The 16,766-nt window shown below is 39.0% G+C and overlaps 1 protein-coding gene across 1 annotated transcript in view; it reads left to right on the forward strand.

The window, feature by feature from the left end:
• brwd3 (bromodomain and WD repeat domain containing 3) overlaps positions 1–16,766 on the forward strand; it is a 37,197-nt gene that overhangs the window by 7,592 nt on the left and 12,839 nt on the right. The window contains exons 14-32 of the mRNA XM_041801138.1: positions 66–216; positions 2,595–2,729; positions 2,816–2,944; positions 3,254–3,479; positions 3,565–3,696; positions 4,038–4,224; positions 7,226–7,319; positions 7,444–7,614; positions 7,838–7,911; positions 8,008–8,200; positions 8,324–8,434; positions 8,518–8,625; positions 10,084–10,208; positions 10,302–10,384; positions 10,472–10,583; positions 10,731–10,792; positions 15,433–15,588; positions 15,670–15,790; positions 16,589–16,714. Of these exons, the coding sequence (XP_041657072.1) occupies positions 66–216; positions 2,595–2,729; positions 2,816–2,944; positions 3,254–3,479; positions 3,565–3,696; positions 4,038–4,224; positions 7,226–7,319; positions 7,444–7,614; positions 7,838–7,911; positions 8,008–8,200; positions 8,324–8,434; positions 8,518–8,625; positions 10,084–10,208; positions 10,302–10,384; positions 10,472–10,583; positions 10,731–10,792; positions 15,433–15,588; positions 15,670–15,790; positions 16,589–16,714 (2,496 nt within the window). The remainder of the gene's footprint in view (positions 1–65; positions 217–2,594; positions 2,730–2,815; positions 2,945–3,253; positions 3,480–3,564; positions 3,697–4,037; positions 4,225–7,225; positions 7,320–7,443; positions 7,615–7,837; positions 7,912–8,007; positions 8,201–8,323; positions 8,435–8,517; positions 8,626–10,083; positions 10,209–10,301; positions 10,385–10,471; positions 10,584–10,730; positions 10,793–15,432; positions 15,589–15,669; positions 15,791–16,588; positions 16,715–16,766) is intronic.

The following is a 16,766-nucleotide window of genomic DNA, read 5'->3' on the forward strand; positions in this document are numbered from 1 at the left end:
TCATATGATGCTTGTTCTGTCTCTGTAAAATGCTCAGTGTGTGATTTCTGATATTTTTCCTCTAGGACCTCTGCTGCCAATGGGGACGATAAGACCAAGTTGGTGGTGACCATGGTGGCGTGGGACCGCAACGATAGCACTGTCATCACAGCTGTGTCAAACTACCTGCTTAAAGTGTGGAGCTCAGCCACCGGACAGCTTCTGCATGTTTTATCAGTGAGTGGCTTGGGCTCTTTTACTTGGCATAGGGTTTGTTGAATTGCTGCTTTTCTTAACCTAACTGTCAGGGTTGCTGCAGATCCTTCAAAAGTCTTAAATTTGACTTTTGAAATTTAAGGCCATAAAAAGTCTTAATTTTACTTGAAACAGGTTTTAAGTTTAGAAGGTACATTGTCCAAGATTTGTCATTATAAAGTCTTCCTTTTCTTGCTGTGTGTTTGTATACGTTACAGCATTGACAGCAGGGCTCTCTGTAAGTAGATTAAGCCTCCCCCCTCAGTGTGAACGGGGTCGGAGAGTAGTCTCCATTGTGAGAGAGATATTAGTTAAATAATTTAAGAAAAGAAGTTGAAATGTCTTTAACCACACAGATGGACTCGTTTTTAACAGCTGCCCCAGAAAAAAGTGGGAAAACCGTGGCAGCAACATGACGTCTGTAAACATTGAAAGTTCTCTGTTCACATCTTCACACTCTCTTCCTCACGTTTGCATCTCTGTCGTCCACTGCCTTGATATTCATTAAATTGATATTTAACAACCTTTGGTTGTTATGTTTTAGAAAACATAACGTTTTCAAGTTAACAAATCAGCATTTTAGCACATTATAGCAAAGATCCAACTTGCGAGACACATCACCACATGCATTACAGACAAATTAATAAGCAAAGTATATCGATAATAAAAACGGCAAAAAGAGAATCATCTGAAAATCTATAAAATGAACTACTTATACAGAAAGAAAGATGGGTAGTTAGCATGCTACACCAAGAAATGTTAAGGTTTTCAAACTCCGACAGTGTTTCTTTATCAAGCCATCTTTTGCAACATTTGAATGAATCCCCTTATTTTGGTGAAATTGGTAGAGTATGCTATTGAATGTTTGACTTGATGTGTGGTTAGCTTTAGATAGTCTTTATTTTAAGTGCTAAAGCAGTAAATGGGCATCTCTAATGGGATTTATGATTTTTATGAAGTGACTCATTTTAAAATGAACATCTTTTAAAAAAGAAATTAAAGTTCACTAGAATGTGAACTTTATAAAGGAAATACCAGTCATCTATTATCAGGGTTCCTGCTCCTGCAGGCACTTTGACTAAGACATGTCCTGATCCAATCTTATTTTTCTAGCCAACCTTAGAAAAACTACTGCAAATAGTTGCTTAAATTTTTTCTATAATTCAGAGAATTCAGTGTTTGAGGTTTTAAATTTCCTGGGGTAGAACCTCAGATCCCTCTTTGATTTCATCTGCTCACTGTGATTTAATGAACTATGTCTTTGTGAAACACTAATCCAGTTCTCTAACATCAGGACTACCAGGTTGCCCACTTACATATCTGTGCTGCCCACCTTATTTTAGCAGGTCTTCCCTGACGAAAAGCATTCTCCTGCTTCTTAATGGCTAAATTGTTTTAAATCAGCATAACATACCTGCTAAAATTTGTTATGATAAATATCTCCATACAGCATATTGATAGACTAGAGGCTTTAAATGTGACAAAAATCAAAACATTTGGATGTTGGTATGACCTAAAAGTTTCCTCGCCCTATACCATTTGACATTTCATAAACATTTCATCAAAGCAGAAAATTCCACCTTGGTCTGGTTTGCTTAGAAATCTCATGCCTTTCACTTTTTACCATGCAAAAAATTATATTTAAGAGTCTTTAATTAGATTTTTTTTTAAACGTGTAGGAATGCTGATTGTTAATCAAACACCTTGCATTTCTAACTGAATTTCCACCACAAATTGTTTAATAAATATTCTCCAAAATGCAGGAAATTAAGTATTTGATGCTCAAAATTTCCCCCCTCATTGTCAGAAGAAAGTATTTCTATCATTTTGTTTCTATGACCCTCCCTACTCTTTGTATGTATTAGTCATGTTGAATAAACCTTGTACTGTTATGAAACACAAGTCGTAGTCTTTAAATATAAGGGTTAGCAAGTTGCCTGCTTATAAATGTGAACAGCCCACCCTTTTTTTGACAGGTCTTCCCAAGCAAAACCTGTTTTCCTTTTAGATAATAACAATCATCTCAGCACACTTACTGAAAATATGGTATGATTAATGTCAGCTTACAGTTTGATAGAATAGTTGCATGAATGTGCCAGAGATCCTCAAAGATGGAAATTTATTACCCTAAAAACGTCTTTGTCCTATACCATTTGACATTTCATAAACAGTTCATTGAATCAGAAAATTCAGCCCTGGTCCAGTGTACCAAGAAATATCACACCCCCTTTCAATTTTGTAGCACAAAAAGCGGTATTGATTTTTCTCAGTTCAGGTCTTAAAAAGGTCTTAAATTTGATTTCAAAATGTGTATCAACCCTGACTGACTTCAATGCTCTTCAATGGTCTCTCTCTTAAAGGGTCATGATGATGAGGTGTTTGTGATTGAAGCTCACCCATTTGACTCCCGTATCATACTCTCTGCTGGCCATGACGGCAACATTTACATCTGGGATCTGACCAAAGGAGCCAAAATCCGCAACTTCTTCAACATGGTGATTATCCACGATGAAAATTGTCCACCATTAGTTTATTCTTAGTAACACCACAGCTAAATTCATGTGAAATTGTTTGTTTTCAGATTGAAGGGCAAGGCCACGGTGCTATTTATGACTGCAAGTTCTCAGCTGATGGGCAGCATTTTGCCTGCACTGACTCACACGGCCATTTGCTCATCTTTGGCTTCGGCTGCAGCAGGCCATATGAGAAGGTAAACACTTTTAACCGCTGAACGTAGTTGCCCTGGACAATCTCCATGTCAGTTTCTATGATTTTAAGGCTACAATCAGAATCAAAAAGTCCTAGTGAGGCCTAGTGAAATTATTTTAATAATTTGTCATTACACTGGAATTGAAATACTAGCAAGGATTATTTTGCTTGTTGTAGAGAAGACTACGAATAAAGAATGTCTTTCAGTGGTTTTTTGCTCTTACCTGGTCAGCCTTGTATGAAGGGAAGCAAGCAGCAAACCTGAATTCTCATAACTCATTGTCTGCACACTTGTCTGTATCTCCTCCAGATTCCTGACCAGATGTTCTTCCATACCGACTACCGACCTCTTATCCGTGACTCCAACAATTACGTGCTGGACGAACAGACACAGCAAGCCCCACACCTAATGCCTCCTCCCTTCCTGGTGGATGTTGATGGAAACCCTCACCCTCCTCACTACCAGCGCCTGGTGCCAGGAAGAGAGAACTGCAAAGAAGACCAGCTGATTCCTCAGCTAGGCTACATGGCTAACAGTAAAGCGTGTTTTCTATTTTGTAAATAGTTCACGGTGCTTACACAGTTTAATCTGAGGAAATATCGCTGACTTTTGTTGTTTAGGTGATGGTGAGTTGGTTGAGCAGGTACTCGGCCAGCAGACGGCAGACAACAGAGAAAGCCTTCTGGACAATCTCATCAGACAGCTACAGGACGAGCAGGACCAACGTCACAATGCAGAGCAGCAGGCAGAAGGTATTTAAATGTGATGTGATTTCTGTGTTATACAGTATGACTACCACTAAATTTAGTTTTGAACAGGGTTGTCCCAATCAGCATTTTTGGCCGCCAGTCCCAATACGATTTTTAACATTGGGTATTTACTGATTCGGTGGCCCAATCTGATACTCATATTTGCCTAAATTAAGGTTTCCATGTTATTAGTTTACAAAATAATTTAAGTAAATATAATTCAAGCTTATTACATTTAAGTTGGTACAGCTGACATTTCTGTAAAACATTTAAAAATCAAATTTCTACTCATGCAGTATTTCTCAGGCAATGGATGCCATAACATACATGCCCTGTCATTTTAGCTAATGCTGATGATGCAGCAGAGGTGGTGCCCTCTTCTCCAGCCGCTGAACCCCGCAGGACTGGGCAGGTGGATGGCGTGTGGCAGATGCAGCACAATGCACTGCGTAGTCAGGTAGCCACTGAGAGGGATCTGCTAGCCTGGAGCCGCAGAGTGGTGGTCAATGAATTGCCTCATGGAGTATTCAGGTGAGGGGAAATTTCTAAGTTTTAGATGGCTATGAAATAGATTGAAATGAGTAGTTATGCCTCTTATAAATATATATAAATAAAAAAAAAGAAACAAGACCATCAGCAACTAGACTGACTACTTTGTAGTTACTTTAAACGCTCAGAGATTGTTTTAATATTGATCACAATCAAGCTGCTAAGTGCAAAAACTGCACTTTTCAAATGGTACTTAAAAAAATATGATATATTAATATTCTATTCTACTTTCATTGAGCTAATTGTTTTTTCCTTACAACCCTCCTAACTGATGATATCAAATATTCATTGTTTTTAGAGATTTTAACCCTTTGAATGCCAGTTTTGTCATGTTTTTGGATGAAAAACAGAAAAATTAATTATTTGGCTATTTAATATGTAAAGTAGATTTTTTTGTGCTGAATTATTACAGCCTGGGATATGTCAGTGATTTATTTGCATGATCATTTTTTGTGCAATGTCAAATACTCACTTTTGGGCTGCTATGAGCAAAAAAACATGTTTTTCATACAGTAGCTATAGAAAATGTTTCACATTAATATTTTGTTCTTCTTTCATTGAGCCAAATTTTGTTCACCAACAACTAACCTAACTGTTTAAATTAAATATTCATTATTTTAAAGATTTTAACTCTTTGAATGCCACTTTTTCCTCCATGATATCACCTGTTTTCAATGAAAAAAAACAGAAAAATAAATGATAGTAGATGTTTTTGTGTTGATTTATTGCTGCCTGGGTTAGGTCAACGATTGGCAGCAACACTGAATTTTTTGCGGTGTTATTATTTTTTTTTTTTTTTTATGTTTAGCTTTTTTTTTTCTCCATATACCAAAAGTAGTAAAAAACGACGCCATCTGGTGGAGAGTTGTAGAAATGATCAATTCCAAGACAAAAGCCCACATTGACAACCAGATTATTTCAAATAAATGTATGATGCTTTAATGGAAGTGAGATTAAAAATTTTCAGTTTGAATGGGTTTCAATGGTGCATGTTTTGTGCTTAACAGCTTGAGTGTAACTCTTGCTTGTAAACAGTGAATTTTAGACTAACTGTAGGACCAGGGGCCCATTGCACAAAACTAGGATAAGGGATTAAGCTGGGATATCTTGGTTATCCTGGCTCAACTTATCCGTGATCCAGTTGCACAAAAGTGGGATAGTGGAAAGCGGGATATGTTATGGCATAAGTTACCATGGAGATTTATTCTGTGGGGCTAGCCTGCTCCAGACCAGGCTAAGTTCCAGGATCTATTTAATCTCATCCCTTATCTCAGTCAGCAGTCACCACAAATGGAAACCAGTAGTTATTCCACTGCCCAATACAGAATGTTATAACATTCAACTAGACCCACTGTCATTATCTAAACATTTGTGATATTAAATGTCAATAATTTTAGATGAAAGAGTATTTTAATGATGATTTTGCAATCATTACATAATTTATAGTTTCCCACAGACTATATATGCCATATAAATATAAATGCACATCAAAGAGTAACATGAAGTTCCTTTATTGAATAAGGATAAATCAAAGCAAGTAAACCATCAGCTCCTTTCAAAACTGAAGTCACACAGAGACTCTACAAGATAGAAAGCACGGAATCAAAGCATATTATGGAACATAAGAATAAATACACATTCAAGGACTGTATATTATACACCCCACATGTCTGGACACTGAAATAAATGCATACATACACTTTAAAAATTACTGGTCTTTACTTAATAAAATCAATGAAAACAATTACAAAAATATCACAAAAATATTACACAAATTGTCAAAAATGGGTAAATCTAACTTATGGTTTCATTTATGTCTACATAAATTGAGTTATTAGAATTAACGAATTAAATTGAGTAAATGTACTCAAAGTTTTTAGGTGGTAGAAATCAATTTTTTTAGTAATAATTTCTCATAGGTTTATGTTGGGTAGTTTTCATAAAGCCATGTGTTCTACATCAACTACAATTATCCCTTTTTTCCATCATATACATTAATCTTGAATATTACTGCCACCTGATATAGTCTGACTTGTGACTTCAAACCACAATTAGTGAAAAGTGCACTTTGAATGGTGACATTTTTTTTCATCACTTTCAATTTATCATTCACCATATAGCCTGTCTGCTTCCTACAGGCAGAACTTTTATCCACTGTCACTGAGTTAGTGTCCTCACTCACGGTGCAAATGTGTCTAATGCTCAAAGGCATTCTGGGACAAAAAATAATTAAAATCGCTGAGTACTGTTTACTTAAAACTTAAAATGTGCTCAATAACTCAAAAAAAATAGAGCTTGAATACCTATTTTGGATTTTAATTTAAAACAATCGATTTTTTTAACAACCTCCATCTGGTCGGCCTTACAGTGTGCTTAGTTGTTGCTTCTGTAACTGCTGCTTTCTCATTGTTTTATTACTGTGGCGGTGTTTCTTTATTTGGTCCTCCTCGTACGCCTCAATGAGGATTTCTGCCTCTGGGGGGGAAAAGTACGCCGCTCTCGTTGTCATGGTGAATCGGTGAATCTGTGATCGATGGCAGGGTCTAGTTGAGGAAGCTGCATGTGCGCACTAATCCAGGATAGGTTTCACGTGGCCTGATGAATCCATGTCTGCTCATCCTGGCTTGGTCTTTTTGCAACCAATTAAGCCTGGACGCTCTTGTTTTGGATTCATTGAACCCAGCTCAATCATTTATCCTGGATGTCTGAATCCTAGTTTTGTGCAATGGGCCTCGGAGCTGGAAATAACAAGATTAAATAAAAATACACAATCTTGCCAACATTCATCTTATATGCATGAACTCGGCCAAAATTAGTAAAAAATGAGGAATGAAAACCTTGTAAAATACACGTAACTAGCCCTGCATTGTCCACAGGGGTGCACAATAAACATAAAACTTGGGTTTGGATTGAGAAGCTTTAATAATTGTTGATGGACTATTCTTTTCACATTTTATGATGGAATGACTTTTGTCTGTTTCAGAGTTTTGGAGGAGTGCAGACAAGCCAAAAGCGACCTAGAATGTTCTCTATACAATGCAGAGAGAAGAAAGAAACCTGTAGCATGCTTACCTAAGGTGAGCTATCCTCAGTTCTATTTTTTTATTTTATTTTTTTTTCACATCAAAAAACAAAAAAAGCATTTTCCATACTTATTCGTTTGGGCTTTTCTTTTTTTCACCCTCTTACTGTCCTTTACAGAGCGATCCGCTGACTACACGTCTTCGCACCCTGCGACCAACCAAGAAAAAACGGCAACATCACGCCTATCAGACCCGGTCAGCACAAGTCCGCCGTCCTGGGACCAGAAGGCGAAATTCAAGCAACCGGCGAAACTCTGACAGCCAGGCGGAGTCTGACAGTGATGGAGAAGTATGTAGAGTCCCTCTGCTCTTTATATGTAAACATCTCTAACAGAATGTGTTGTCTCTAGTGCATTTTTGAAATAGCAGTTCAAGTCAAGGGTTAAAATTGTAACTAGATTTGTATAGAACGTTTTTGAAGTAACTGTTGGAGTACATTATTTTTTGCACAACAGCCCTATAAATCACTGTTAGGCAATGTGTAAATATGTTTCTTGTGTCTTTGTTGACAGGGAGCAGAGCAGGCGGAGCAGAGTGAGGCCTCCTCTGATGGTGAAACTCAGTGGCAGACAGAAAGCAGCTCCAGGTAAAAAAACAAAAACAAAGAAAAACCTTAGACTGAGCTGTGTTAGACTGATGTATTAAGATCATCTGGCTAACAGCTCCTCTCTTCAATGCTCAGTGACTCCTCCAGTGAGTATTCTGATTGGACAGCTGATGCGGGGATCAACCTCCAACCACCAAAGAGATCAAGCAGGAGGCCTGTGCAGCCCCAAGGATACAGCAGCTCTGAGGAGGAGGAAGGTGATGACAAAGCAAAGGAGGCAAAGAAGAAGGAAAGTGAGAAAAAGAAGAAGCCCAAGGAGACCAAACAAGTGAGTAACTTAACGTCTTTTTAGAGTGAAAGCACATCTTTGTGGAAAACATTGGCTGAACTCAGTGTAACACTGTGAAATCCTGCAAGCTAATGTTTGTTTTATCTATTTGCATGTAATTAGAAACCCACATCCTCCCTGGCTGGACTTGATGCTGAGGAGTGGATGCCACCATCATGGATAATGGAGACAATCCCACGCCGCTCTCCTTTCGTTCCACAAATGGGCGATGAGGTAAGGAGTGTCTCTCTGATGTAAAACACATGATTATATTTTATAAACTTAAGTCTGATCGAGGTTCTTCTGTTCTCCTCCAGCTCATCTACTTCAAACAGGGCCACCAGGCCTATGTGCGGGCTGTCCGCAGGGCCAAGGCGTACAGTATCAACCCTCAGAAACAGCCGTGGAACAGACTTGACCTCAGGGTGAGGCTCAGCGGTTTTTAAAAGACCTACATACTAAAATTTCAAACAATAGAGAATTCTTGTGACTTTCTGAATCAGAATCAGCTTTATTGGCCAGGTATGTGTGCACATACGAGGAATTTGACTCCGGTTAAACTTCTGGAAATACCAACCCACATCTACGCCCTCTTCCAAAAATCTAAACCCACCTCTAAGTCTTTTCCACAACCCCAACAGCCCTTCTCTCCTTCCTGTTCAGTTCTAAATCTCATTGGTCAGTTCTGTGTCGGTAAAGACTTACAAAAAGATGCTTTTTGTACTGCAAATCTAACTACAGGGCTATTAGATGAGGTCCAAACGACATGTGATTTGTCACAACAGGCTTTGAATTTTGGTGAGACATCCATCTCTCCCTTAACCTTGCAAAGCAGATGGATACGCCCATTTCCTTGTTTTTCACTGGCAAATCCATCTTGCAAAGCTCCCATCTGAACCGTTGGGGCCTGGTTAGACAGTGACAGGACCAGTCAGCAGCGAGGGGCAGTACTTTCAGGCGCAGCAGAGTCATGACATAAACAAGCAGCAGCAAGAGCTGGTGCAGTTATGGAGGATGAGATTGGCGTGGATGCTGCTAAAACGCCAGTTTTATCAGAACTTGACGACATTTCTTTGTTAATAGAAAAACAAAGAACAGCAGTGAGTTGTTTTCTTTTCAAAAACGACAAAAGTCGAGTACTTACATGTCTATAGTCGCCATGTTTCGCGTTATTCCTCAGTAGCTGTGCATGCACAGCTTGATATCGGCTACGTCAAGTGTTCTGTTGCTCTGATTGGCCCGTAGAGATGTGACAGACAGAACGTTCACCCAGTCACACTCTGAGTTTTTTTCAAAGCCTCTGCCTTTTCTCAAACATTTCCTATTGAAGCTTTCCCAGATGGATGTGTGAAACAAATCCATCTGGCGTGTCAGGTTATCTCTCCCTCAGAATGAACTGTAATAACTGGTGACCCTGCAGCTGCATGTAGGGACAAGATCAGCTTTATTCAAACACTAAGACGGGCATATTTATTGTGTTTTGATTATGACATGAGCCTGTTGAGTTAAAGGACATTTGTCATGATTAACATCCTAATAAGCTACACTATGATGTGAACATTAGTTTATTACTACTGAACATCAACATTCATAACATGTTAACACTAGTGTATCTTAAACACAGCCTTACAAAGCTATAAGCATGGCTGTAGCCCAACTTAGTGCTGAGATAAATAGTCTTGTTATAAGGCATGTTTGTTAGCACAAGATGATGCTGCTGGAAGGCGTCTCCCAAAAACAACAAATTCTTTCAAACATTTTCAGGTTGAACTTCTGTATGCTACCCTAGCCTGAGCCCTTTTTTATTCTGTAGAAGTTCTGTTCTTTATCTTCTTTGTTCTTCTTTGAGTTTTACCTTAGTGTATTTTTGTCTGCCTCCTCAGGATCAGGAAACTGTGAAGGTGGTGGGAATTAAATATGAAGTGGGACCTCCCACCCTCTGCTGCCTCAAACTGGCTTTCTTGGACCCAGTCTCAGGGAAGATGACCACTGACTCTTTCTCCTTAAAGTAGGCGTTTATGAAGTCTACACAGTTCTAGATTATCCATGTCAATCCAAACAAGTAAGAATAAAATTTGTTTTTCTTTCCCACACTCTGCAGATACCATGACATGCCTGATGTCATAGATTTTCTGGTCCTGCAGCAGTTTTACAATGAGGCTAAAGAGCGCAACTGGCAGCCAGGTAAGTCTGAGTGAAATTGTGTTTACCTCTCATGTTCATTGTGTTTGATGTTTCTCACTTATGTTTGATCCTGCCTTCACCTCGCAGGTTTGAGGTTCCGCAGCATCATTGATGACGCCTGGTGGTTTGGCACGGTAGAGGACCAGGAGCCTCTGCAGCTGGAGTATCCAGACAGCCTGTTTCAGTGCTATGCAGTAAAGTACGTTTGTGAAAAAATGTGTTAACAATATCACACTCTTCTTAGATATTAACGTGTGATTTCTTGTTCTTATTTACTGGTCTGATGTACCATTTATTTTCTGTCAAATAACCTCTAACTGCTGAATGTTTTCTTTCTGTTTATCAGATGGGATAATGGTGAGCGTGAGAAAATGAGTCCCTGGGACATGGAGCCCATTCCAGAGGAAGGTCAGTATGAAAGCGAGTCCAATCTAATTTTACATGTGCAGTTGACAAAATTTCAAATGAGTTAATTAAGTGTACAGCACCAATGCAACAAAGAAAAAAGCTGATGATTATGCTAATTTTTGTTCCAATTAGATTGAAAAGTAAATTTCATAACATTTTAGTTCAAGAGCTGTGAATTAATTTGGAAATACTTCCTCCAATTAAATTGTCTTTCAAGACAAACCAATTCCCAGCTCACTCTTGAAGAAATAATGTAGCTTAGCGTTGTTTTGTTTTAACATAGACGGTTTAAACTGAGACTGTATACAAAACAAATTTGTATATCCCAGCAGGTTTAGTGTCAGGTCCCATCAGCATCTCCTTAATGTCAAACCACATCCTAAATTTGTTCAATTATGTAACCATTACAAAATTTTAAAAATCAAATGGGGCAGTTTGGATTTGAGATTAAACTAAAGATGTGATTGAACAAAGATGGAAAAATATCCTTCAAAATAAAAGCACATCATAGACTTTTTGCCACATACATTATAAGGGCAAAAGTATTTGGCCTTCTGACCATTACACCAGCAGGGTATTCATATTCATTCTTTTTGCAGCTGTAGCAGCCTCCTCTCTTCTTAGAAGGCTTTCTACAAGGCTTTGGTAGGGTTTCGGAGTGTTTCTTTGGGATTTTGTGGCCATTTATTCTGTAGAGTATTAATGAGGTCTGGTACTGATGTTGGACGACCCGGCCTGGCCTGCAATCTCCATTCCAATTCACCCCAGAGGTTCTTGATGGGGTTGAGGTCAGAGTTCTGTAAGGGCCGGTCAGGTTCTTCCACACTGAACTCATCAAACCATGTCTTTATAGTCATTTTTTGTGCACTGGAGCACAGTCATTTTGGAACAGAAAAGGGCCTTCCCCAAACTTTTGCCACAGAGTTGGAAGCATAGCATTGCCAAAATGTCTTGGTATGCTGCAACATTTAGATTGGCTTTCGCTGGAGAAAAGGGGTCTAGCCAAACCCTGAAAAACAGCCCCCATACCTTTATCTATGCTCCACTAAACTGCATAGTTGGCGCAATGCAGTTGGGTAGATGACATTTTCCCAGCATCTTCCAAACTAAGACTACCCCATCTGACTACCAAACAGCGAAACTTCAATCATGACTCCACAGAGCACATTTCCACTGCTCCACAGTCCAGTGTTAATGTGCTTTTTAACACACTATCCAACACTTGGCATTGAACTCAGTGATGTGAAGCTTGCATGCAGCTGCTTGGCCATAGAAACCCATTCATGAAGCTCCCACTGCACAATGTTTGTGCTTACGTTAATGCCTGTGGAAGCTCTAGCTCTTCCGCTATGGATTCAGAGTGTTGGCGACTTTTACGCACCATGAGTCTTGCTAGTCGTTGACCCCGCTCTGTGATTGTACTTGGTCCTTTGCTGTTGTTCCTAGACTCTTCCACTTTCTAATAGTATAACTTTCAGTTGATGGTACAATATCCACCAATTAAATTACACAAGCTGTTTAATCACAAAGGTGGCATCCATAACAGCTCAGGTCAGGTGTAGGAGCATATGACAGTTTTGACACAAGCTTGGTCCTGTACTGCTCATGCCTCCTGATGACCATCCTCCATCATGGTACCACGCTTTAAGTCACTGAGGTCCTCAGAACAACCTTTTTTGTATCACAAATGTTTGTAAATGGAGACTGCATGGCTCGGAGCTTGATTTTCTGCACCTGTGGCAACAAGTCTGATGAAAACACCTGAATTAAAAAATTAACAGGTCTGGCCAAATACTTTTGACCCTATAGTGTAGGTTTTTTTCTGGGAACAGTTGCGTTTCACTGAAAATGGCTTCACCACCCAATTTTGAGTCCCAACTCAATGGTTGAGAACCAAGGATCCATCCTATTTGTTTGTATAGCCTTTGCACAATGTTACCATGAGGTGTAGAGCCAAGTTGTCCAGAATATTGACAAATTAAATTGACTCACATGTTAAGAAAACAGTGCAAACATACTTTAAAAAGTGCAAAATGTTATGGGTTTTTTTCCAGTGTAGATTTACCAGTAAATATCTGTAAAAGTCAAATATTAATTGCCCTTAAAATCATTATTCAGTTATTTTAATTATGCTTCAACAAAACAAATGTAACTAAGAAATAACCTCCTCTCCCAAAAGGTCAATAATTTGACACAAATGTTTTTCATAAGGTTTTATTTGCCTGAATACGTTTCATTTTAAAGAACTCATGGTTTTCATAGAAGCGTTTTTCTCCATCTCAGCTTCGACTCTTCATTTCCTTTTTTTTTTTTTTTTTTTTTTTTTTTTTTTTTGTATTTAGACATGCCGACTGATCCTTAGTATAGCTTCATTCTTTTGCCAGCAGTTACATTTACAGTTGTATGAAAAAGTTTGGGCACCCCTGACAATTTCCATTATTTTCATTTATAAATCACTGGGTTTTTGGATCAGCAATTTCATTTCAATCTATCAAATAACTGGTGGACACAGTAATATGTCTGTAATGAAATGAGGTTTATTGGATCAACAGAAAATGTGCAATATGCATCAAAACAAAATTTAACGGGTGCATATATTTGGGCACCCCAACAGAAAAATCACATCAATATTTAGTAGAGCCTCCTTTAGCAAAAATAACAGCCTCTAGGCGCTTCCTAAAGCCTCTAATGAGTGTCTGCATTCTGGATGAAGGTATTTTGGACCATTTCTCCTTACAGAACATCTCCAGTTCAATTAGATTTGATGGTTGCCGAGCGTGGACAGCCTGCTTCAAATCATCCCACAGAATTTTAATGATATTCAAGTCTGGGGACTGGGATGGCCATTCCAGATCATTGTAGTTGTTCCTCTGCATGAATGTCTGAGTGAATTTTGAATGGTCTTTTGGGTCGTTGTCTTGTTGAAATATCCAGCCCTAGCGTAACTTCAACTTTGTGACTGATTTTTGAACATTATTCTCAAAAATCTGCTGATATTGAGTTGAATCCATCCAACCCTCAACTTTAACAAGATTCCCAGTACCAGCACCGGCCACATAGCCCCCTAGCATGATGGACCTTCACCAAATTTTACTGTTGGTAGTAAGTGTTTTTCCTAGAATGCGGTGTTCTTTCGCCGCCATGCCTATCGCCCCTTGTAATGACCAAATAACTCAATCTTTGTGTCATCAGTCCACAGCACCCTATTCCGAAATGAAGCCAGCTTATCTAAATGTGCTTTTACATACCTCAAGTGACTCTGTTTGTGGCGTGTGTGCAGAAAAGGCTCCCTCCGCATCACTCTCCTGCACAACTTCTCTTTGTGCAAAGTGCGCTGAATTGTTAAATGATGCACAGTGACACCATCTGCAGTAAAAGGATGTTGTAGGTCTTTGGAGGTGGTCTGTGGGTTGTCTTTGACCGTTCACACCATCCTTCGCCTTTACCTCTCCAATATACTTCTTGGCCTGCTACTTCTGAACTTAAGAACTGTGCCTGTGGTCTTCCATTTCCTCACTATGTTCCTCACAGCAGAAACTGACAGCTGAAATCTCTGATATAGCTTTTTGTAGCCTTCCCCTAGGCCATAATGCTGGACAATCTTTGTTTTCAGGTCATTTGAGAGTTGTTTTGAGGCCCCCAGGTTGCCACTCTTCAGAGAAGAGTCAAAGAGAGAAGAACAACTTGCAATTAGCCACCTTAAATACCTTTTCTCATGATTGGATGCACCTGTCTATGAAGTTCAAGGCTTAATGAGCTCACCAAACCAATTTTGTGTTCCAATTAATCAGTGCTAAGTAGTTACAGGTATTCAAATCAACAAAATGACAAAGGTGCCCAAATTAATGCACCTGTCTAATTTTGTTTTGATGCATATTTCACATTTTCGGTGCTATAAACCTCATTTCACTACTGCCATATTACTGTGTCCATCAGTTATTTGATGGATTAAAATGAAATTGCTGATCCAAACACCCAATGATTTATAAATGAAAATAATGGAAATTGTCAGGGGTGCCCAAATTTTTCATACAACTTTAGTTTGAACTCTGACTGAAGAGGTTATCAAACCAAATGTTTGTCTGTGGAAATGTGGTCAATGGGTGAAAATCACTTAAATAATTTCCAAAAGAATTTAACACAACAAAGAATGTTGGGGTTTTTTGACGAACTTTATTAAAGCATTTCTAGACCTCAGATCTGTTTGAAACAACGCCCACTTTTATATTACTGAACATTTCACAGTTGAGAACTTTTCATTCTAACAAAGGAGTCATACAATAACATCTTAAACCCCTTGCCATGCCTTTAGAAGTACCATTTTTAATGTAACTGAACCATGAAGAAGTCCATTCATATTTAAATATATCTCTCTACCTGCTAATGTTCACTTGACTGGCATTTTTACTCAGTGAGTGCAGATTTATTCTGGAGATAGGCTTCATTTGCAGAATAAAGAAAACGAAAAACTATTGTGTGAATAGAACTGGGCTGTTGCTTCTGTTCTCTTTCAAAATTTCTTTAGAAATTCTAATTTCCAGCTATTAGATTAACGGAAAATGATTCAAAGATTATTTGTATTTGCACAGAAAAGTGGAGCTGATTACTAGTGGAAATGCATTAATATTATTTTCCTTCAGTTACATTGCCAGAGCAGGTTGGTGAAGGCGTTGAGGTGGCAGAGGATGAGCTGAAGGCTCTGCTCTACCGGCCTCAGGAGGGCGAGTGGGGGGCTCACACTCGAGATGAAGACTGTGAGCGAGTCATCCAAGGCATCGACCAGCTTCTCACACTAGGTACGCCACCAGAGGATTCACAAGTTTGTTTGTTGAAGACAAAGTTTGGTCATGGCCACAGTTGTTTATGTCCTTTTGCAGAGGTTGCCAAGGCATTTGCATACCCTGTAAATCTTCGAGACTACCCTCTCTATTGCACTGCGGTGGCTTACCCCACTGACCTCACCACCATCCGTACACGGCTGGAGAACCGGTTCTACAGGTGAAGTAGCTCATGATAGCCTCACACATCCTACACAAAAAAAGTTGGGACATTGCAAATAAATACCCCTATTCTTTGCAAGTTGGACAGTGTGCAGGTATTTGTCTTTGAAATGTTTTCCCACTGTCCCACCATTTTTGAAAGGGGTTGTCTGCATAAAATTCAAATGGCAGTCACACTGTTTGCCTGATGAAGGTCTAATACTGAAACGTTGCAAATAAACATCCCCTCTCTTTGCAAGTTAGACAGTGTGCAAGTGTTTGTCTTTGAAATGTTTGTTGGATACCTGGCCCTCTGACACTCCTGTCCTGAGAAACAGATGTGAGAAGAAACCTTTCCATTGGGACAGTGGGGGAAAAAAGATGTAAAGTACTTCACAGTTGAGAAGTTTAACTGACAGGTTAAACATGATTGGGGTTCAAGGAAAATAGGACCTCTGCAGCCCTGACTTGCCAGCCACTGAAAATGGTTGGGCATTATGAAGTGTAAAATAAGACGAAGGCGACCCTGAGTGTTGGACAGTTTTATCAGTAAGGAATGAGATAAAATTCCAGAAACTGGTCGTCTCATCAAAGTCAAAATGGGCATAAAAATTCTGCAAAAACAGTGAATTTTCTCAGTTTAACTTTGATGTTGTCTTTCTGCTACTTTAGATTAAATAAGGGGTTTCAATGTTTTCCAAATCCTCACATTTTTTTGAATTACATTTTACACAGTGTTCAACTCATTTTAATTTGGGGTTTTAAATTTGCTATAAAGTCCAACAATATTAACATTTTAGCCGCTTTGGTTTTTCAGGCGGATCTCTGCTCTAATGTGGGAGGTGAGATACATTGAACACAATGCCCGCACTTTCAACGAACCCCAGAGTCCCATTGTAGCAACTGCCAAGGTGGTGACAGACGTTCTCCTGCACTACATCGGGTGAGACTCCAAAGATGTCACATTGTAGTATTTTTATTGAACTGCTGAAGTG

The sequence above is a fragment of the Cheilinus undulatus genome, linkage group 12 (assembly GCF_018320785.1).
Source record: "Cheilinus undulatus linkage group 12, ASM1832078v1, whole genome shotgun sequence".
In the NCBI taxonomy this organism is placed as follows: Eukaryota; Metazoa; Chordata; class Actinopteri; order Labriformes; family Labridae; genus Cheilinus; species Cheilinus undulatus.